A 23,952-nucleotide genomic window follows, 5' to 3' on the forward strand; every position below is an offset into this window, starting at 1 on the left:
CACGAGAAGCCGCGAAGGGAGACATCTTGTCAAAACTTTGGTCTTCATGTCTTTCTGGGTTGACGACATCTTTGGCGAGCCTTATACGCGAGCCTTATCCACTATTTCGTCAGCCACAGACACGATCAATTTGTACTGAGATGTCTAGGGTTGCTTTAAACTTTTCTTGCAAAGGTTTTACAGCTCTCCCAACTCTACTAAAAAATTCATATTGCGTTTAACTATCATTTCTGGGAGAAAAACTAAATCTGAACAGCGATCGAACTTTGTCGAGGGTGATGCGGGGGGCGGATGACGCGATTCGCTAATGACCGGCGACCTTTTAACCTGTGGAATTTACATTTTATCGAACCAGCAAAACCTTAGATATTTTTTCCTCTTGCTTCTATATTCGCTTTAAGGCACATGACGAAACAGCGAGGAAGACTAGGGCGGTAATTAAGTAAAGTAAATTAGGATCTCATTTTGAAAACAAACACGATATATATTTGAAACGGTCCCTGTCGTCTTTAACCTCCTGAAACCAATTAATGATGGGGAAGTGCTTTAGAGGCAGAGCTCAACTCACCGCATTTCTTGGCTGAAGCCACAACACCACCGACATCGAGCCTGGCCTTCATGGCACTGCCAAGGTCCACCAAAAACTTTGTCAAAATTTGCGAAAGGCAATGGCGCTATGGAGCGCGCAGTGAGCGCCCTCTGGCGTGACAGAGATGACGTCACGGAGGACGAAGACCGAAAAAAAAAAAAAATCCTGCATCAGATGCAAGATGCCGGAGGCACAAGCCACTCCCAGTACTGGCAATAATTCTACAGTACGGCGATATCATTCACGTTGGACACGAGCCAGAAATAAAGATTTTCGGAAAGAAAAAATAAATAAATAAAATAACACCCTGAGCGACGGTGCTTCTATTCTCCACCGATTTCAGGGGTGTTGTTATGACAACCCTGCACACGTGCTGGGCTAGTGCGTGCACGCGCTCATGCTAGAATTACCAAGGTTACGCGGTGACAATTGCATTTTGAGCACAGATACCATTATTACAAGAAATGTCGTCCTCGTTCTCCTTAGAACCAGATATCATGTCTGACCTCTCCTGGCCCCTAGGTACCTAGTGGTGTGAAGTTCGCTCTATCGTTCTACCCCCAAGCTGTTATCATTGTTGTTGAGCCGATATGGATGTTACTTGAGAGTGGAGTGAGAGGGCGACCTGAAAGGAAAGAGTGCGAAAGGGCCGGAAGAGGTATAATATTGGTCTGAAGAATGGAGAAGTGTGCTTTGAGTGTGTATCAGTGCAGCGGTCAACAATACAACTGTATTCATCCTCAACGGCTATTCCAGATAGTGCCCATATTAGCAAGATATACAGATAATACATACATATACATATTGAAATAATTTTTATTTATCACAAACATATACACATGATCCCAGCAACAGTAGATACAGCAGAGTGGATTCTTACAAAAGTAAAGAATGTGGGTTTTGGTACAAGATAATGATAGTTAAATGATACTCACTATTCACAAAATTGTGTATTGTGACATTTTATTTTGATTTCTTTCCCAGAAAATTAGGTAATATATTAAGGAAAGGTATTTTTCTATCAGTAATAATTATTTATTGAAGTGTATGGAGAGAAAAAGAGAAAATGAGAGTGCGATAGAGAAAGCGATGAGAAAGGTGGATCAAACGAGGGGAGAGAGAAAGAATAAAACCATCAAAATCAAGAAATATGCAAGAAGGTGCAATATAGTGAAAGACAAGTACAGAGGTGAGAAGATAAACACATAAATTCGGTGACGAGTGTTATACACTTCGATGTTACGCGGCTGCTATTCAGTCGATACACATCGATACGATTATGTTTGCACCCCTACTGTGCTTGCAAACCTGCTGCAACCCTTTTGTTTTTGTTTATTTTCTTTTAACATAAATAAGACTGAAGAGACTGAGAGAAGTGTGACAATACAATCAGTGTCACCACTATCGCTCTTTTCACCGGAGATAAGGTCACCAGGGTCACCGATAAACAAAACGTGTATGTACTGGTCAACATTTAACGGATCAGCCTTGGTACACAGACGTCGTCGAGCACCCGAACACACACACACAGAGAAGGATCGGAACTGTGAACTCTTGTGGCAGTTGGCCAAGTCTGCCAGTCCCAAGAGTGCTGAGGTCATTCGGTCACCGGATCGAGACTTTCGAGGTATTCAAGTGCCGAGGGACACTTTGACGAGAACTGACGTCAGTGAGGTAAGGGAGGAGGAGGAAGAAGAGGGCGAGAGGTGGAGGAGTGAGAAGGAGGGCGTGTTACGGTGATCACCATCAGCCTGCCCGTTGGCAGCAAACATCAGACTTAATTAAATGCTGTGCAGCGACGAGAGAGCGATAATCAGCAATAATCAACTTCGACGTCTCTCTCCAAAGTCACCAGAAGGAAAGAAAAATACTCTTACGAAAAAAAACTAAACCAAAAAAAAAAAAAATTAAACTCACTCATCCAATGTTGGTGTCATTCCTAGAAACAACACAGGAAATGTGCTGCTTCCGGTAATGACAACGGTTCCGGAAGAAAATGGAGCTTCTACATCCAGACAAGGACGTGCGACTACATCTCTCCACGGCGCGTGCGTTGGTCATCATTATTTTGTCAGACACCTGATCTGGTTTTAATTAAGCGGCATGATTACATTTTGTACACCGGTGGTCCATGAGTGCACCATTCACAACAACTGTCCTTTAGTAAAACCACAGAACGAGTATCCATGGGAACAGGTTCTTGAGGGGACACGTCAAGCAGTTCTCACAGCAGAACAAGGTAAACAAACAAATCGCAAACACTGATATTGCAGCAATCAGGGTGCAACAATTAAATCTAAAAAAAAGAGAAAAAAACCGCAGATGCATTATTTTATCAACGAGCAGGAACATCTGCTGGGTTCCAACATGATTTGTGTGTGTTCACCGGAACATTTTCATACCTGTGCCTGCTAGTGTAGTTATGAACGCCAGCTGGCGCTCGTTTTCTGTCGTTCACATCGGTGTTGCTGCTGTTGGCGGACAGGTGTCACGTGACGCCATCGACAGTTATCTTGCTTACAGCGCACACAAGCACATGCACCTGCGTGCGTTGTTCCCATTAATACGATTGCACACACACACGCTCGCTCTTTCTCTCTCTCTCTCTCACACACACACACACACAGACACACGCACACACACAGATGGGATCGCCCACATATCGACCTGTAGCCCTCGCCGTGATTTACACCCGAGACTGCGAGGGTAACCACAGCGCGACTATTGACTGCACCCTGCGCGTGGAAAGCTATCACACAGTGTCCAACAGCCATCATCACCACAACTGACTTCCACGACGCTGATGGCCTGCATCCCACACACCCCACCGACTTCTTCCTCTCATTCCTACCCTCCTACCCCTCTTCTCAAGTTCACTCATTTCTTCTTCTCTCTCCTCTTCACACCCAGTGTTGTTTTATTGCCTGCACGATATGAATACCGACTTTGCTGTAAACTTTTCTACACATCTTCCACCACACACACTTGATTTTGACCTCAATTCTTTAACAGCCCATATCTCCGGCAGTTTCTGATGCCAAAACATTCTCAGTTATTGATGCTGTGTCATTCTATCGGATGCCATGTTTATTCAAAATTTCCCATGTTATTTCATTTTAAATTTCTGATGCATCATCCTTTTTTGTTCTCCACGACTGACATGCCAAGACTTGTTTTTTCGAGAAAGCATTCAGATATTTTCAACTGTTCCCGAGTAGTTATGGCCTATTACCGCGGATGTCTCCACAACCACCCATCAAGTATTTGTGGGTGAAACTGGTGAAAAGTTGTCAGCAGTCGACATTAATACAACAACAACACTGCATTCATCCAGTATCAACACTACATTTTGGTGGCTGTCCTGATATTTTATTCATCAAGGTTAGTTTACTTATTCCGACAGTAAATTGTAGTTTGTGGCTTTTATCACATCGGCGACAAAACCCTCTGTTTGTCTTTCAAATCCGGTTTGTTTTCTCCTCCATCCTCCTCTTTAGGTTTGTCCTACTTCTTCACCCTCTTTCCCCGTCCTTTCAGTTCTGCCGACTAAATTGAGCTGGTAATTACATCCTAACAAGACCTCTTTGTTCATGATTCTTTTATGACTGCATGTCACCAGCCCGGTAATGACAGATTGCTTCATTCTGAGCGCGTTAGAGGGAGGAATAGCCGAGGCTCGGCAAAGGTTCGTACAAGCGTTTAGTTCTGACTTTTTCCCCAAGTCAGTGGAAGGAATTGCACAAGCTCGCGCGCGCACATACACAGAGATAAACATTTTATTCTTCTTTATTAATAACGACATACTTCATATGGCAAGACCATGGAAGACATTGTTTTCCTATCATCATCACCATCATCATCACCACCATCATCTATGAGATTTACTACAGATCTTGCATGCTGAATTTTATTTCCTCCTTTTATTTTTATTTCCTCAGGAATCTCCTACTCATGCCTGTTGGTGATCGTGATTATCTTAGCAATACAGGGGCGGTAAATTGGAAATGACAACCAACAAAATCTCTTGAGAAAAGTTTTAAGCCTCGTGAGTGGATGCACTGAATGTATAATTAATGACACTTCTGGTAATTCGTAAACGTCGGCACTTAAAGGAAGACAAGAAAAATGGAGATAGTTGATGAACGTGTTCTTAAAGAAAAAACAAAACAAAACAAAATCGTGCGCAGGTTGTTTCCCTTGTTTCCTGGCAGCGAAGCGTCCAATCAATCAATATTCCTACGGTAACCAAGTTCGATCGGTTGCTATGCCTCCAATGAAAAGAACCACAAACAACGGAGTCCCGATTGCGCCCGCAGCTACCGACCGACATTTTGTGTGACCCACGTGGTGGAGGATAGGTCACGGATAGGTCACGACTTAACCAGTTGTGACGTAGCAGCATGCCGAGGGCGCTGCAGCCGCGTTTGTCTGTGCGTAGCTGAGCCTTCATCGTGAGTCTCATACCCTACTGGAATGATGTATTGTGGGAAGGCCTAAATGTCACCACGTCAGTCTCGTAATCTCACAGGGCAGTCATATCAGTTGTATTAACGACCGTCTGAACGGCTTAATCAACTGTCACCATGCTCTTACTCTCCGCCGCAGTCTCGTCGGTCCGCTCGCTGTATATAGGTCGCGGGGTTAAGCTCTGGATATTCTGTTTTACTCTTTATACCTTCATGTGTTCTTGTTCACAAGATGCTCAGCCTTCTGCCTTACTTAGAAAATTTTAAATGCTTCGCAAAGCCAGTTGGTTTGATGGATACATCCGCGGAATAGAAAGAGGGAAGCATCATACTTACATCTCATGCACTGTTCAGCTTAAAATATTATCTAACAAACTCTCACTTTTCTACAATTTAATATTTGTTTTGTTTTCGGTGAAGGGAATTACAAAAAAAACCAAAAAAAAACAAACAACAACAACAAACAAACAAACAAAAACAAAAAAAAACCAAAAATAAAAAACAAACAAACAATCAAAGAGTATTTTCCTCTTAAGTTTAAATTCAAATATTTCTTTTCTCGTCCTTTCCATCTTTATGTTCTTTCTCTCCGTGGAATAAATATGAAAGGTTGATTGAAAGATAAAGTTACGTTGCAAAATAAAAATATTTGGCAACTGTTGGTTTGAATTGAAGACTGAATTGACAAGCAGGGTGAAAAAAGAAGGATAACAGAAAAAACAAACCGTAGACTTGTTGTATAGAGAAAATAGGAAGTGTTACACACAGAACGCCATCTAGCGGTGTTACTTTCTGAGGAGGCTGGTCCTAGTCTCACCTCACCGGAAGGGGAGGGCACTCAAACCCACTATCACCTCCTGGGTTAATATGATTACAGTTTTTTACGATGTCGCCCACGGTGTGCAGTCCTTCCAGCTGAGCTGTGTTCACTGAGAGCAGCTCCGGATGGACAGAACGACTTTGAGAGGAAAATGTTGAGAAGAAAATTATCAATTTTCTCCTTCCCATTTCTGAAAAGTTTTGTTTGGTTCAAGACTGCTTCCTATCTCACTCACAAACTGTTGTCAACTCTAATGTTCGTCGAATCGCAATAACAAAACCATCTCAACAAGGTGGAACCAGGGAGCGATCACACTTCGCGAACACAACAACAAACTTTCGATCAAAAGCACAACCCACGACATCTCTGACCTTTCCTCACTAGCATCTTCACCACAACAGGAGGTGGGGAAGGAATGAAAAACAAACACCCAACCCTAAAACAAAAATAATAAAAGGCGGATGTGGTGGCGGATTGTGAACGTCTGATTAATTAATGAAAACACAGCAATCACATTTGCAGCGGGTTTACATCAACATGTTTGATTATTCCTCCTTCCCTGCGGACTCCAAAGCTTTGACACCCACCCCCTGTTGCTTCCCCCCTTCAACATCCTTATTATTGTAGCACAGTGTAGTGGCAAAAATAAAAAAAAAAAAACCCGTTTCGTCCACTTTTCTCTCTTCTCTGTTGGGAATCAACAATTGTGTATTGTTTATCACGACTGATTAGTGCTAAAGTCCAGTAATTTGAGTGACTTTGTCGTTGAGATGAGTTTTAAGTGTAAGAGGTGACCTAGGAAGTATGGCCGGTGACTTCCTGTTACCAGAAGCAAAGTGATGCGCACGCAGCACGCACGCACACACACAATCGCAATTAGAGCTCTTCCTCTAAAAGCTGTTCACACCGAAGCTTTCTTGCAAATTGTCATCCACAGGAGGCAGTCTCTTATTTTGCATGCCTCCATTCTTTCATTCGTCAAGCTATTCTCATGGGCAAGGAGACGTTCGTGTTGGTGCATATCGGTGCAGACATGCGTGAGTGTGGTCGTCTCACAATGAAAAAAAAGAAACAAGAAATACACGGAAAAGGTTTAAAAAGGAAACAGAAAAGAAGCAGAAAGATGCATCGTTCTTAAGCAAGCGAGAGAAGTTTGTGAACTATAAAAGGATATGCAAACCTTACAAATCAGCGAGAGAGATGTCAAGTGACAAGCAGAAAGACGTAAACGTATTGACAAAAAGAATGACAAAAGGACAAGCTGGACGACTAAAGGACAAGATGGATGTCTAAAGGATAAGCTGGACGACAAATGGACTAACGTTGTTACAGTGACAATGGAAGAGACAAAGGGATGTGACAGAATAAAAAGAAACAAGCCTGCAAATAAGCCAAAGTCAAAAGTAAGTTGGTGCTCTGTGACTGCTCCACAACAGTGGATTTGCCAAAGAATCTTCCATCAGTAAACAACATATTTCAACAACAAAGGTGAAGTGGAGTGACGAAGTGCAGCAGCCACAAATATTGGATGGCATGCATTCGTTTGCTGCACAACTTCGTCAAACAGTTTGACGCCGGAACATAAACTGATACATGTACTTACCCAGCTCCTCCCCTCCCCCTTATGGTTTCTGTGTTTTACCCTCTAATATTGAGATTCTTAGAAGAAAAGTAAGAAGACAGCGCTCAGGTAAAATATGAGTTTATTCGCAGTCTTCATTTTTGTTATTCTGGTTGAGGACAAGACGCATAAGGGGAAGAAACAAGATGGCTAGGGAGGGGTAATCTGTAACCTTTTTTTTTATGAAACTGCTACACCCTCCCCTGTTTCTGTTGTGGTTTAACTCGTTACAGTTTAGTCGAACACTGTCGAACAATTCATACAAACCGCGGTTACTTGGCGGACGAGCTGGAAACGATGTTTAACAGACCAAAAGGAAAAGAAAAATAGAATTAAGCCATGGAATGATAATCAGTTCGCGATTTGAAAAGATAGTAGATGTTGGCGGCTTGTCGCAGCTTTCAGTATGTGTGTGTGAAGACAAAGTGTTTGTGGTATGTGTTTGCGTGTAGAGAGTGGTATGTGTGGTGTGTTTGGATAGAGTGATAGTGAGAAGGGTGTGTGTGTGTTTGTCCTGATGTTCCTGTCTTGTGGAATCGTCCTGTTCCCCTCTACAGATTCACTTTCCCTTGCAAGTTACAGACGATCACCCTTACACAAACCATCGATCAAACCTTACATTCCTCCTCTTCTCCCCATTGAACGCCCACCGCCTCTCCTCCATCCACAGCCTGAAGAGGCTGCACATTTCGAAATCTGCCAACGCTTCACAAAAAGGAAAAAAAAATACAATAAAAGATCAAGAACCTGCACTGGACAGACGACTATCGCTATGTGGCAGCCTCTTGAAAGCCAACAGAGAACACTTTATTGAATCTTTCATGGATTACTACGGAAGTCTGACAGCCAACACTCTTCTATATGGACTAAATAAACAAAATAATTATATATTCAACAATACAATTCCAATTAATATCTTTGAGGGTTTGTGACCAAACTGTTAGAACGAAAATTAATGAAACACTAAAGGACAAAGAAGACAGTTTTTTACACGCTGCACAATAGGACCCCAGCAAATCGCACCTAGTGCATGAGGTCGCAGGTTGGACAGCTGTTGCCAGCAGCAACTGTACATTGTATTCATTTCACTTATCTCGTACGTCAGAGACCCTTGCATCCAAAAGACACGCAGTTGGCTCGGCGAATAATTCCACGCCGCTCAAATAAATCTGCTTAATTTCGGTGTCTGCAGTTTTCATTTTATATTCCCTTGGGATATGTTATCTCCTTCCCTTGACATCCCCTACAGCTTGCCATTCCCCCCGGTTCACACCCCAACATGTTTTGTTAACCCTCGGAATGCAAGCAAACAGCATCGATAGCGGAATAACAGATGGCCTGGAACATTCTGCCGGTTATTTTTAAAAGTAAGATTGCGAAACTATTGTTCTGACACACCCGTGAAATCAGTCAGGGTGCCTGCATCTTGGGTGCCGGAGGAATCTTTTGTTGCACCTGAAGGGCAGACGAGTGGCACATTGAATGCTCACACTGACTGTGAACATACTGACTGTGAACACACTGTGAACACGCTGATTGTGAACACAATGACTGTGAACACCCAGCGAGGGTCTCGGTGTATGAATGTTCGCGCCAACAGTGTTCACTTGTACCATACAAACACCTGCAATGACTTTGAAATAATTTGTGGAAATTAATCATCTGAATTGCTAAAAAAAAAGTCTGAAGTTCATGCCAGCTTTTTTCTCCTTAATTTAATCAGAAATATGGGATCTGAACATGGGATTTTAAAACAATCTTTAGAGACAAAATAAACATATTTCTACATGTTTTTATGAAACACCATTTGAAGAGTGGACAGAGGACATGCTGAACAATATGACTAAAAATTCAGATATTCACAAAGTTCATTGCTGTGGCTGGCATTAACCAGGAGGATACCAGGATCAACCGTGGTGCTGGGTACTTAGGTAGTCATGCTTCGCTAATTGCTTCAATGGGACTGTCAAGTACCCTCATCTCCCTCCCTCATGTCCACCCCATTCCTTCCTACGGAACAGCGGAAGTTTAACCTTTAAAAAGCATGCAAACTGCAATAGCTAGCTTTCCTATATACTAATAGGATTTTTTTGACGATTTTGAACTGGGAAACGCGAAAAGAATGTCGAAATATTTTATATAAAACCATTAAAAATATAAGTTCCCGACTTATAAGGACCTGTTTGTATTTTTGAGGCCTTATTTTGCTTACTTTCAAATTAACAAACAATAAACACCTTTAAGGACTGAATGCACTTTTCTAAAAAAAAAAAAAAAAAAAAATGGGGCAGAGAATAATAAAGAGTGAGACCCGAGATATTTACAATGTGTGGACAATGTTCATTGAACAAAAAGACCAGGAATCCCACTTAACGGAAGACGATGATGTTCACCGAACAGAATGGTATAAATGTGTTCTGTGAACATCATTGTTGAAGTCTTAACTTAAAGACATCCGAGTGGTCTGATTAAAAAAAAAATAAAACATGAAAATTAAAAACATACCATCAAAATTTTTTTTTCAATCACTCAAAACCCAACAGGTTCGTGACCAACTAAAATGCTGTTCATCGTTCCCATGAATCATATTTTCGAATGTGGTGGACTTGGATGCTATTTGTTTCAGTTTGATAAAGAGGAATAACTCTACACACGTGTGTACGTGCGCGCGCACTCAGTTCCTCAGCCCCGCCGTGTGTCTGGGGTGAACTTGGGAAACTTTTGTTAACTACGTATAAACACGGTAATCGTAGGCAATCTCCCCGGTGCCAGACAAGGCTCTGGACACTGTTTATCTGAGTAATTGTCTTAAAAGCCGCCATTACATGGGTTGTGGCCTGTATCAGAACAGCACAGCCACCCTCTTGGCGAAGGACGGGGGTATGGGTGGCAGGGTGGGGGAGAAGGGTAGTGGGGTGGGTGGGTATGGTCGGTCAAAGAACTTTCTAGGATGTCAGTGGATCGGCACAGCTGTCGCCAGGGACAGAGGCCGGGGAGAAATGTCTGTCTCACACGGCGATTCCCTGGTGAATGAGCAATAACGACCTTTTTGTCAGTTGCCTGAGAGAATACTGACATTTTATTTAAACGTGGGGTAGAGTTACGAGCTGAGTTGCATTCATGCCATAACAAGATATTCACAGACATTTGGTTTGTTAGAATTTTTTTTTTTTGAAAGGGAGGGGTATGTTAATGGTAAAGGTTTCCATAGCCTGGAGTGAATAGAAATGGTTCATCGTACCAAGGAAATGACGTGGGAAGGATGTAACCTGTTTCCTTTTTATTATCTTCAACATTGAATCAGCTGTTCTGGGGTGGGCTGGATGGGAGAGTTCTCCAGTCAGACTTGAGTGAGTCTCAAGCGCACCAGCCACCCGATCTTCCTAAAACCTAGACTACGGGTGGCTCAGATCTTTTTCATGGAGACATGTAAAAGGAAGTCTCTTAAATAAACTCAGACTAGACTAGGAGCATTCGTGCATTTAAAGCATCCAACACAATAAACACTCGCGCAGGTAATGAAACTTCTTCCGGTGCCGCAAGTGTTCACGACAGCGTGTTCCGTCAGGTCACGTGATCCATCACGTCACATGTTTCCTTGGAAACATTTTCAAAAATATCTGCATGATCCTAATGGAGGGAATGAAATAAAGAATCTTGAATCTTTAACCTGTTTATTCATTCCTAAATCATATTGACTCTGTGTGGTTGCTTGAATATTTTAGTCAGGGTGCAACAACAGGCAAAGTTGTTGTTGTTGTTTTCGCCAAGGACTGTTACTAAGGGTTAAAAAGCCGGTATCAAGCAATTACCGGAGACTGCAAGTTTCAGAGCACGATTCCACAGACGGCATGCAGGGTTTCAGCTGATTCATTCGCTTTTCACAGCATGGCCGTCGATTATGTGCAAGAACCCACAGAGCTCCCTGGTGATTGCTTATCTGACGAGAGGATCCTGGGAACGAGTTTTTCCCATACCCGCCTCATGACACAAGTGTCACGTGACACAGGCATATTAAGTACAGGTAGGGTAGGTGGTGAACAAATTCCAAAAAGGTCAACTGAAGAAAACTGCCCTAAATTACATTCCAAACATTTTTTTTTTGACACATTACGATAATTTCGACAAGTAGTTTCGTAAATGTCGTTTTTACTTCCATTAAACCAAAAGGTTTTCACATTCACAGTTAAAATTGAAGGGATTGTCGGTGGTTTTGATGGTGGTACCCACCTCCCTGCCATAAAAGTGTTTGACTTTTTTTTGACCAGTGACACGAGAACAATTGCACAGAAATGGGTTAACATTATCTTGACATTTATCTCCCAATGTCGCAGTTTTCTGGATGTAAAAAGCTTGTTACTAACTTGTAATGGTCACTAATAACAAAATCTCACCCTCCATGTCCGGTTTGTTACAATGTCATGCGAGGTGAAATGTTGTCAACGAATGAAGCATATCAAAAGATATACAAAAGACAAAGATAACAAAGACACTGTAATAAATATTCATACTACAAACACACACACCACAAACACACCACATTCAAACTTTATTCGGCGAAACACTCTATGCCGAGTGCTTATCTTTTCTTCTTTTTTAAAAGGCTAAACTCGTTCCTTGAATGCTGTAAATTCTTCAGTGTCGCACTTCTTATCACATTTACTGACATCCGTGGATATCATTTTGCGAGCGCGTGCTGCTTTTGCAGGAAGGCAGTCGAAGAATTCTGAAGAGCCTCAGACACGCCTCGGGCGCTCTCCGCCATGTTGCAAGGTTTTGAAATTCGCGATAAAAGCCATTCCAGCAAAATATTACCCAGCTGTCGTAGAAAAACATCAATGTATCCTTTCACTGACAGAAGGGAGGGTATTTTTAGAACTTCGCAAGCTCGGGGGAGGCTATTCTGGTTTATTCCCTCCTGACACTGCATGAACAAGATACTTCTCGCTGTTTTACAAGTTTATGTATATAGGTATAAAAACAATATTAAATATATATAACTTTGATGAAAAATATTGTGAATGAAAAAATATAGATATGTGTGTAAGAGTTAAAAAGCCATGGAGAGTAGGGTCATCTCAGAACAGTCCTTAAGGCCAGAGTATGGGGCGGTAATGAAAGCCTTAAAGGCCTACTAGGGTCCAATTTTCTTCTCTTTTGTGTAATGACCGGGTGAAGATATCTTTTTCTTAAAAGTTAGGTTTGTACTCCTTCTTCCGTTCTTGACAGGAAAGTCTACAAACATGGAGACGGGGGTTAAGATTTTTTGGTCACGATTGTATGCATATGTCCAATTAACATATGGTCACAGTCTGACACCTTGACAACATAAACATGTCCCTTTACAATCCTGTCATCCTGTTTACCTGTTTTAGTGAACGGTAATGTTTGTAAGTGTGTATATGTATACCGACAGAGGAACATAGATATTCACTCTGATTTGGGGAAATCTTAAACCGAGGTTTCCAGTCATTAGAAAAAAAAATCCTACCAACTAGACCTTTAAAAACATCCGGAGAATGAAGGAAAGAAAGCTGCAGATGTTTTCCATTATCTGCACTGCACTATTCTGCGAGAACAAGATGCAGCGGGGCTTATCTCTACAGACGACACAGAGATGCTGGCACTCGCAGCCTGACTGCTTCAATCTCAAGTCTGACCAATCCTTGTTCATCGTCACTTCACGTGCGCTTCTGTGCCAGCCTCGTTATGACTGATTTATCCGACACTCTCTCTCTCTCCCTCTCTCCGACATATACATCTCTTCCCTCACGCCTGTAGATGTACTTGCAAGAGAGGCATCGGAAGATAAAAGCTGTTCCTGCTATGAAGAAGGGCCCGACCATGGCTTCAGTCGATGTCAATCCTGTCTGTCCAGTGAGTGCCAAGAACTGATCCGCCGCTCACGTGCCAATGGATCTCGTTTTAGCACGAATTAAGGTCAGAGTTCGCTTTGTTACCCACACGCCTTGCCCAGAGCTTTATCCGAGCAGGACTTACTGTAAGTGGAAGTTACAGATGTTTCTACACAAACTGAGGAAGCTACCCCTACCCTCTTGTCTTACTTTCTAAACGGACGAGCTCTAGGCCTGGTCATCAACACATCGGTTGACATTCGTCTTTCCAGCAACTAGTTACTTAAAAACAAATTTATAAAGCTTTTCACTGTTAGCTCAGTTATTTATAGTGGAAAAATCATGTTTATTTGTGGACCAGTAAGTTTGAGGTGTTAAGAGTGTAAAGTCATGAAACCGATTGACCGCAGTGGTCGTCCAACGCTGACGTCATAATAGTATTCATTTTGCTTGTCGCTGGGTTCAATGCTCCCTTGCGTTGGGGTCACTGGGCTGTGTGAACATTTAACCTCCGTTTAACTCATTGCATCCGCCAGCAGACTCAATAGAGCTCAAGTTTAACTGTATTTTTTATTAGGAGCAGCCAGTAAAGATGAAGAACATATTTAAGCAGAAGTAAGTGGAGTGAAGTGTATTTTATTTTCTACCTTTTCTATTTTCTATTTTCTCATTCCCATAAACTTTAGACTTTAGTCCGCACATCACATGACTGTACCCACAGCATGATTCATACCCTCCATACATACCATACGTACAACACAGTAAGGTTCATTTAAACAATGGATGGTTCAAACTAAACTTAGAGAGACTTTTTATGTCAAACTTCAACCGTCTACAGGACGGAAAGCAGGAACAGTACTGGCTATAAACTGGGGTGCAAAGAAAATGAAGATCGGGGCCATCTCTGAACACCAGGGTCTTAACTTTATTTCCTTTGAGGTTCACTGAGATGTTCCCATTTCGTGCAAGGTTTATCGCCATTTTATACTGTTGATATTTACTTCTCTGAAGCTCTTTTTTAAAAAAAAACCAACAACATAGGAGCCGTTTGCAATAAATGGAAACCCAAATAACAAATGAGGGTTAGCAAGAAAAGTGCAGGTGAATATTTAAGAGAAGAAGGTGTTGACCTGTACCTGCAATGTCGTGAAAGACACAGAGATTGGCAGAGAAAAACTATTTCTTTTCTTCAAAGAGTTAAAACCTTTATTCAATAATTATTTTTCAAAGGTCGTGTTATCACATAGATAAATCCAATATATGACTATTCCGTAACTAGAGGAATATTTGATGAGAATGTGCAACAACTTTTGATAAATGTTTAGATGATGGTCAAAAACTGTTTACAAACAAATTTACATATTTCACAACACATTTCCGATAAACAAAGCGCCCGAAGCTTAATCCTAGTTCGGGTTTAAACTCTGCTCTGTCTAATAAGTAAATAAAAATTACTGGTAGATGTACCCGTATGTATTCATGCACGTACTCATGTACCCATACCGTCTAGGTAAGATTAACTCTGACCTAACCAGCCACGTGCAGTGAATCTGTTTATTCCCCAGGTCAGGTCAGGTCAGGTCACGCTCTCCTCTATGTAGGTTAATTGCGTGTTTGTGTGCGCGTCTATCAACATCCTCAACCCTTGTCTCTATCAACTAAGGTCAGACTGACCATCACAATGATGACTGCACGCGACTTGCAGCTTCAGACACCTACGTCACCACCGACCCGATACAACGACCCTTTGAGTTCAAGGCCAGATGAGGGTCACTATCTATGTCGCACTACTTATCCAGTAGACATAAGACTACTTCCCCAGACAGGATGAGTGGTGATTAAAATAAATATAAACAGCCTGCTGTGTCGGTGGCCAGGATTCAGACGGGTAAGGATACAATTTATGAGAAGGGCAACGAGGATAAGTTATGCGACACACGTACACACTTCTGACAAGATCGAGAAGAAAAAAAATTAAATTAACCAAACAATAAGCAGGCGAACAGTCAACGGGGTGGGACCTTAAACACTCACATACATAAACATCACGCTGAGTAGCAGTCTGAAACAGAAACCGTTTGAGAGGAGGAACAAACTCACATTTATACAGCGGTGGACGAGGAGTAAGACAAAAAGTTGGAGGTAGAAAAAAAAGGAATAAAATCTGAATGGGGTAAATAAGAAATGTTGTATCAATTAATCATGCAGTCACGTGCAGATACAACCAGACGGTTAATGAATTGTACAATGAATAATGTAAGACCTATACAGAGCCTGTTGTTGTTACTGACACTACTATTCACTATTTCCTGTGTGAAATCATTTTGAATGATCACATGTGTAGTTGATGCTTTTATTCTTTTTTTTTAATTGAGGAAAGCGAGTGAATGTACGCCATTATCTCAGTCAAGTGTCCACCCGACAATATTATTAGACACTAAACGAACAAGAAAAAAAAAACCCGACCGACCGAGTTTTCTTTTCAACTTTATCCTTAGTGAACAAAAGAGAAACAGAACCAACAACAACAATTCAGAAAGAAGTATAAAAAAATGGTTAAATAAAACAAACAAATTTTGGCAACCTACTTAATAGTCTGACAAAAACAAAGCAAACAAGAACACAGACATTTGCATTCAATTTGCCAGTGATGGCGAGTAGAACAGCTTAAGATGATTTCTGTCTGGCCTCCCTGGAGGAGATGCTACAGCAGCCACCAGGGCATGGCCGCCGACGATGCGAGCTGACTACTCGCTGCCAACCGACAAAATCGATGGCAGAAGAGGACAAGAGAAGAGAAGAGGACTACCAAAGAACGAGGAAGCGGCTACGTAAGATCGATAGTCAAGAGAGACAGACACCAGAGGACGAGAGAGAGAGCTAAGTAAAATCAATAGTCTGGACCTTTTTTTTTTTTTTTCTTAGCAGTCTGCAAATATTTGAAAGAAAGAAAGGAAGAAAGAAAAACATGGTGAAGTTTTCCATTGCCGTCTTTTCTGCAATCCCAGACCTGCGAAATATTCCGTCGCCGGATCGGGAGTATTGATGTCTACCGACTTCCGGTGCCAGGGTCACCTGATCAAAGAAGAGCGGAGCGTATTTTTTTTTTCTCCGTATGTTACTGTCTTACCTCGCCCAAACCTCCTACCCTGTGTTGTGTAGTCCATCCTTGTGTCAACTCGTATGCTGCGAGTGAAGAATGTAGTGTTAGGTATTGCTGATACCGACAGGGACATGTCGAGTACGTGTATCTGACTTGGGTATCATGCCTTGGGCTTTACCCAATCATTACAAAAAAAAATTCCCACTTGTCCTTCAAATCTTTTTGTTTTAAAACACCAATAGCATCTAACATTAAAATGCATAGTTATATCTTACTACCAAGATTAAGAATTTGCGAAGAATCGCTAAACTTGGGATCAAAATGTAACTTGGTAAACTTCGAGGGCTCACGGGAAGGGGTCATCAGGCTGGGTCACGTGAGATGTCTCACGCAGTGCGAGCAACCTGACCTGGCGCCGCTTCGAGCTGATGAACGTCAAAGGCCTTGCCTGTGGAACTCTCGGGGAGGAAAAGCAAACTGATAAGACACGATCGTTTTACCATTGCCAGAAGTCTTTAAAGCTTCGAAGATTTTCTCTCCTTGGTCTCAACAGTACACGTCTTAAATACTTCAGTTTGACGAAGTCGAATGAAACAAACCCTCTCAGACAACAGCCAATCAAAATTTGCTCAAAACTTCATCAGGCATCAGCGGCTGATGCGATTTATTTTTCCGCTTCAACGCTTTCTCCGTCGAGCAAATGGCGAATCTTCACGGGTAAATGAATCATTGCATTTGAGTTCTTTCCGTGGCTGTTAGAAGAATGGCGCTGGATTCCCATCGTCTTCTCGTGCAGATAACGTTAACTCTCGCTGCATTTGAAAAAGAGCGCGAGCGTGACCTCCCCTTGCCCGGTCTAGCGCACCCGAAGGCTGGCAGCCGATCCCTGTCTACAAATTTCTATTAATATCTGATGAGGTCGTTCCACACATGGCTACAAGGAATGCGATATCCTGTTTCTGCCACTACTACAAGGAAACATAATTTTATATATGCGATATCCAGTTCCTGCCACTACTTAGTAGGGCACCCGCTCCTACCACCCGTATCCACCCAAAATGTGAACCGGATTCTTATCAATGTCTTTTCGAGGAAACATAATTTTTATCAACGTTAAAAGAAACGACTGAAGGGATCAGTGCAGGTGAAGGACGCAGGCCGCCGAGTGCAAATAGTGTGTGCAGTCAGTTTATCACGTGACACATCAAATACTTGAGTTAAACTTATCTCCGTCACACATTCAAAGTTAGTCATGCTTTCTATCTCTCACGGACATACAAACACACCCGCGCGCTTTCTCTCTCTCTGGTCCGTGCACAAACGGCTCTTTCTCCCTCGCTCTTAAACATATCTATGGGCGCACATAAACACGCTTACACACAGAGAGAGAGTAGTATACAGAAAAAGCAGGCTGGATAATGGACAAATTACCAAACGGATAAATGTTGTAATGATGGCAGAATAGCGGAGTAAAGTGAAATGACAAAAGACATACTGACAGCAACGACACACACACACAGAATGAGAGTCACATATCAAGACAAAACAATTTACAATTGATGAAATGCAACAAAATGATAAGGTAATTTTTAATAACGACACAATCATATATAAATGTAATACACTACACAACATTAAAATACAATGAAATGACAAGATGTTTACTAATAACAACAGAGAAAACATAAACCTGCCTACACACAAAGATACATTCAGGAATAAAATAAACAAATATTGAAGTAAAATGAAATGACAAGACAAACATCTACTAACAACAGCCTCGCACGCGCTCACACCCACATGGAAAGAGAGAAAGGAAAGACAGGAAACGAAAGTGGTAATTACAGAGTAAAGAATTCACATAGAAAAATGTACAAACATACAGACAACATCATATACTCTCCACCTGTTCCTCCACACATTGACCTCACATCCGACATCCTATTTCGATTGCAGCAGCAACCCTGAACTAACACGCCCTGAACACATTCCTTAATTAACTCACAAATTACATCTGTTCTTACCTTTCGTGCGTGACCTCACCACCAGACTCTTCTTCTTTTTGCCAGCCATGCACGAAACTTGATCGCGAGGAGCACGGATGTCACAACAACATATCTCCCCCAGTGTCACCGACTTCACAGCAACACTTGCCTCCTTGTAGTTTGTTTATTTGTCCTCCCTCTCTCTCTCTCAGTGAAATGCCAGCCAAGACAATTTGCTTTTCTATTTGGAGGAGCAGCGGAGGGATTATTATTGCACTTGTGCTCGTCAATGCTCGATCCGTGTACGTCGAACGCTGCACCCAGTGAAATAAATGTCAAGCAGATGTGATCGTTTCCAAGGTAGTCTGAGTGAAGATCACACCGCCGGTGTCGCGGTTTGCCAAGCTGCCGGCGTCAGCCCTGATGAAGCTGTTATCGACACATCATCTACCGCTGATTGTGTCTCAATGTCGTCAGTTCTATAATTGAAAAGTCACCTCCACGTGTTGTCACGGTGACGCAAGGGTTATTTCTACTTCAAACGAGTCACCAGGTACATCCATCCACACACAACATCGTCTTTGCCAAACGATCGCTGGTCGACGACGAGCTTCGATGTGTCTGTCTCCCGTTAGCTGCGCAAGCCGAGCTTAGTGGGAGAGGAGAGAGAGAAGAGGAGGGGAGGAGGAAGGGCAGCTTGGCTTGTTATTGATCTCAACCGGTTTCATCAACGTGACCCCAGGACAGCGAAGTGGTACGACGAGAAGGGGGTCACGACGTGAGCTCGCCGGGTCCCAGATGTGATTTCTCTGGTGGATTCCGAGTCCATCAAATGTACTACACACAGTCCTGGCTTGAACCTGAACCCGGCTGAGGTCAAGAACATACAGAGATTATTGATGTGCTCCAGCCACGGCTACCAGACCGAGTTTACGAAAAATCGACGTTGGAAAAAAATAAATGTTCCTTGGCGATCGTGTGGGTCGGAGGAGCTCTGAACAAGCACACCTTGGCTGTACAAATAGACTAACCTCGACCACTGGTACACCTGTGTGGGGGATGATTAAGCACAGTCAGACCCCCTTGAGTCACTTTTGTCGAGGGTGTAAACACTGCGAGCCTGTGTTGTGTTGTGTGTCAGCAGCCGCTGTAACTCAGCTCGCGAGGCTAGGTACCTCCTGTCGCGAATGTCGTCTCGCAACGCTGCTTGCCGATCCCGTGGTGCAGCACCATCTCCTGCAAGGATTAAAAAAAAAATGGGAGGTAGGGGCGGGGAGACAGGTCACGCCACAACTTGGGTACACGGGTTTGCACCCGGTACAATCACACGAGTCCCGAGCTCAAAACAAGAACACGGGTCCTGCGTTACTAGGGCTCCTCCTCGCGTGCAAAGTCTCGGCTAGCGTTATCTTGGTCACACAGATTAAAATGTCGAGCGTAACACGAGACTTGAAGTTATGTTTGTGGATTGGTTGTATTGCCAATGGTATCTTTCCTTGAGGTAATACCACGTCACGGGCGATGACTCGCGATTAAGCTGCGTACGATCCACATGAATGGCGATGGCCGAGGACAATGAACGCAAAGAAACGCTCCTCCGCGAAATGTGATCTCGTCTTTGTTCTCGACTTCTGTGCTCTCTTGCCGGCGAGGTTTTCGTTAAACACGTTCTCTGTGGCCCAGCATGCGCGAACGGCAGCGATGAGTCAACAAAAAATTTTTCAAATGTGAAGGGAAAGCCAGGGACTACTCGCGACGACGAGAACGAGTGCATTCCTTCCTTCCATTCACAGCGCAGCAGACGATACTTCCCACAATGCTGCGCGCGCACACTCGCTCGCGCGAGCCGCTGATCCAGGGCCTGAAGCAGACGACGACGACAAAGACACAGCTCGAGACAAATATGGATGAGATGGAAGTATTTTTGGCGGTGAACGAAAAAAACATGTCTTTCTCGGTTTCATGACAGCATGGACATCTTCTTTCAGTCAAATTTAAAAAAAAAATATCAACGGTTTACTCTCCAGACTCGAAGCTCGCGCCAGTTAAAAATACTCACCAATAGATGCAAGCAACAACAACAACATAACGATGCCCAGGCTTCGTCAGCTTGTCACGCGCGTGCACCCGGGTAGCGCTGGGAAACAAAATGGCGGCCGATGGCGAGGTTACGCAATGTTGTGTCGTCAAGCTGGTGTGAAGAGGGGTGGAGAAGGATATACTGAAGTATTTAGGGTTTATGTCGTGGGTTTTATTATATCTCCCCTCTAATCTCTGCTTCACGGATCGAGACCTGAGCAGTTTTAAGTAAACAACCGTGACTGTGTGCGTTTACGCGAGGGGAACGGGAGGGAAGGTCAAAGGGCTCAGGTCTGCTTTGAACACAGCCACCATCGCCAGGCTGGTCACAGAAGGCTGTCGTGGTGGTTGTTTGCGGAGACCTGGGGAGCGACAGCCAACGACGAGATCACACGATGTGCCAGGGCACAAACTGTCACAAAGCGCCGTTAAAACAACAAGAACAAAACAAATAATTTTTTTTTAAAACTAGGCCAACAAACTCGCGGTGCGTTCAGCTGTCGCACGCGAAGTCAAGAGAAGATGGACGACACAAAAGATGTCCTAGGGCCTGGTGAGTGTCACTTGTCAGTCCAAACAAAGGGCGAACCCCAAAGAAGGGAGAAAGGTTGCATTCCGAGCCCACAGCAACCCACTCAGACCGCTACATGTAAATTCACCCACTGCTAGGTGAGGGGTCAACCTGCAAAACCCTAAGGTCAAATTGTTTATTGTAAGGAGTATTGAGATATTAAAAATATATTCATACAAATTCCTATCTTTATAAATAGTATCTATTATTTACACACACTCACTGGCTGGTATTCAACAGCTAATATTTTTTTTTAATATACACACAACTAGATAAAACATTCATCGCTAGTCTACCTCTTAGCTGGCACTTTTTAAAAAAAAAGTGTCTATTGGTCTTTGTTGTATAAATAAATATCGAGAGGTTAGACTATGAGTTGCTGACTAGCAAAACAAGGACCAAAAAAAAAAATTAGTCTCGACTTATTGATAAAGTTTCAAATCATCTCGTTAAGAAATTTGTTTCTTCTTTCATTTTCTCTCTCTCCTTTTTTTTTTTTTTTTTTTTTCTTAGAACGCGCGTGTCTCTAACGGCAGCTTGAGCTTTTATTATTTTGTCACTCTACGCGGAAGTGTCACTGGCTCGCGTTTCGTCACGCGGTCGAGGTCACACGATGGATTGCTTCCTGCTTTTGGAGTGATGTCTCAGTTATAAGACCATGCTAACTTTTATTCTTACTTACAGTTGAGGGTTAATATATATACTTCAACAAAGCAGTTGGAATATATTTATTTTTTTTATTCATGTCGATCTTTAAAGACTGATGTCAGTCAATGGCATCATAAATCGGTGACACCCGCCATCACTGTACATGTACAGTTACCATGGCATCGAGTAAACACGTCGGCCATAGTCTTCATCATCTGGTCCACCACCGTCATGGAGAGGATGCGGAGATGTGTGTCGGTGGATGAAAGCCGTTGACGCCGGACGCCATCTTGTGATATTGTTAGTACATCTTTCCTGACATGATGACGTCAGCAGCTGCCGGGTTCATCGATCGCGCAGTTTCTCGCTTGGCGGAGCTGTCAACGTGACGGCAACCAGGGTCGCTGGTGGGCTAGCGTGATGACAGCTGCGACATGTCGGACAACCCAACCCAGTGGGAGGTGTTTCAGGACCCACATTTCTCAGGGTCAGCTTTTTTGCCCATCTCCCCTCCGTCTTTTATCGTCCTCAACTTTTTCATGGAGTTAGGTATTTGTACTGAGTCGATTTGGGAAAATTTGCTCGCGGTACACGGGTATCGAACCGACTGACCTTTGGGTTCTAACCACTCGGCTATGATCTTCCACTAAATTCGCTCTCGATGTCAAAGGTTATAGTCACAACGATGCTTGTTTACGCAGCATAGGTTACAAAGAGATTTGTTTTCATTTTTTTCTTTTTTTTTTATTAGTTCATTGAGTTTGATGTCTTTAAGAAATTACATTTTCTTGCATCTACATCACTTGAAAAAAAAAATTATAGAAATTATATTGATCCTCCTAACGAGGCAAACATTATAGCACGACTACCATCAAATCCGTCTTTTCATTTGGATGAATGCAAGAAGAGATTGATTGATAGATGCATGGGAGATAACACTATTCTCGTCAATCAGAGCGTTTACCGTTGACCTTTCAGCCGACCTTTCCAGAGGCGCGTGGAGTCTTGGCTTCTCAGTCTACCATCGATGTGGCTCCCTAGCGGGAGAGGGTGAAGAGGGTGAGCTCAGCAGCGGTACTTGAGCGCCACGTATTTATCAGATCATTCTTATAAATAGTCTCCTGTGTCTGCGTTGAGTGTAAGAGTAACACACAAACAAAAAAAGAAAAAAAAAAAAATGGAGACAACATCACGTGCCAGCTATTTTCACAACGGCAATAATAAATCAAGGTGGCACATTCCAACAATTTTATTTTATGTGAATATAGATTTAGTAGGTATGCAAGTACTTGCATCACCTGCGGTTTGCCTCGATCTCCCCTCGGTAGTTCGACCTGTCGACTTGAGCCTTAGTCAACTCGACCACCGTTATGTGCGGGATGACTGCTGACAATTGTGAGACGGTGTGATATTCAAGTTTAGTCTCCTGGTCTGTGCATGTCTGTTTATTTGTCTGTCTAGACTCCTGCTTTCAATCTCAAGCACGTACACACACACACTTCCATGGCGACAGTAATGAGAGCCAGCAACCCCCGGGTGTAACAGTACTCAGGGGCACCGTGCTCCCTCGGTAGGTACACTCCACGATTATGGATCGACACGAAAAATCGTTCCTAGTCCGAGGAGCTTATATGTCTCATCATGTCTGGAATGTGGAGATTGCATTGATCATAGCCTACTGTGGTGATGGTGGGTTGGGGAGGAATGTACTGCCTTGCAGATGTTTGTCAAACAGTTCACATATAGGGTTGGGTGAAACAGCAGCAGACCTCCCTCCCATCAGACATCCTCCCCCCTCAAAAAAAAAAAAAATAAAAATAAAAAAATAAAAAATAATAATATGATAACGTGTACCGGTGCAAGCGTGTTGAGCAATGTCGATCTTCAGCTGAACTTGTGAACTTTTATCTCTGAGCTTTTGATAGCTTTTATTTTGAGGAGCTTGCCTGTGGTGAGTCAGATATCTGCTGACATTTTGCAATCCATCTGTGAGAACAGAATCGGCTGAATACACTTTTTTCTTTTTTACTTCGTGAATATTGTGGATGTCAATACCTCTTGACATTTAATATCAATTGTAATACTGTAAATCTCTTTTTACTACATATACATTTTCACATTGTTGAGTGTTAATGTCGTTTGTGACGACGTGTGGTCGAGCTTGATGAATTGTAATACTGTAAATGTCAATATCGCTTGTGACTTTTAATCTAGC

The 23,952-nt window shown here is 42.7% G+C and overlaps 2 protein-coding genes across 3 annotated transcripts in view; one reads left to right on the plus strand and one right to left on the minus strand.

Moving 5' to 3' along the window:
• LOC112572751 overlaps window positions 1-20,365 on the minus strand; it is a 39,561-nt gene extending 19,196 nt beyond the window's left edge. The window contains exon 1 of one of the 2 annotated variants that reach the window (XM_025252611.1): window positions 569-1,186. In XM_025252611.1, the coding sequence (XP_025108396.1) occupies window positions 569-620 (52 nt within the window). In that variant the 5' untranslated portion in view covers window positions 621-1,186. Of the gene's footprint in view, window positions 1-568; window positions 1,187-18,478 lie in introns of those variants that run through there. The other variant, XM_025252612.1, reaches the window with a different exon arrangement.
• Window positions 1-23,952, plus strand: part of LOC112572749 (myogenesis-regulating glycosidase-like) — a 104,350-nt gene that overhangs the window by 34,712 nt on the left and 45,686 nt on the right. The window lies entirely within an intron of this gene.

Source organism: Pomacea canaliculata, linkage group LG9 (genome assembly GCF_003073045.1).
Source record: "Pomacea canaliculata isolate SZHN2017 linkage group LG9, ASM307304v1, whole genome shotgun sequence".
Lineage (NCBI taxonomy): Eukaryota > Metazoa > Mollusca > Gastropoda > Architaenioglossa > Ampullariidae > Pomacea > Pomacea canaliculata.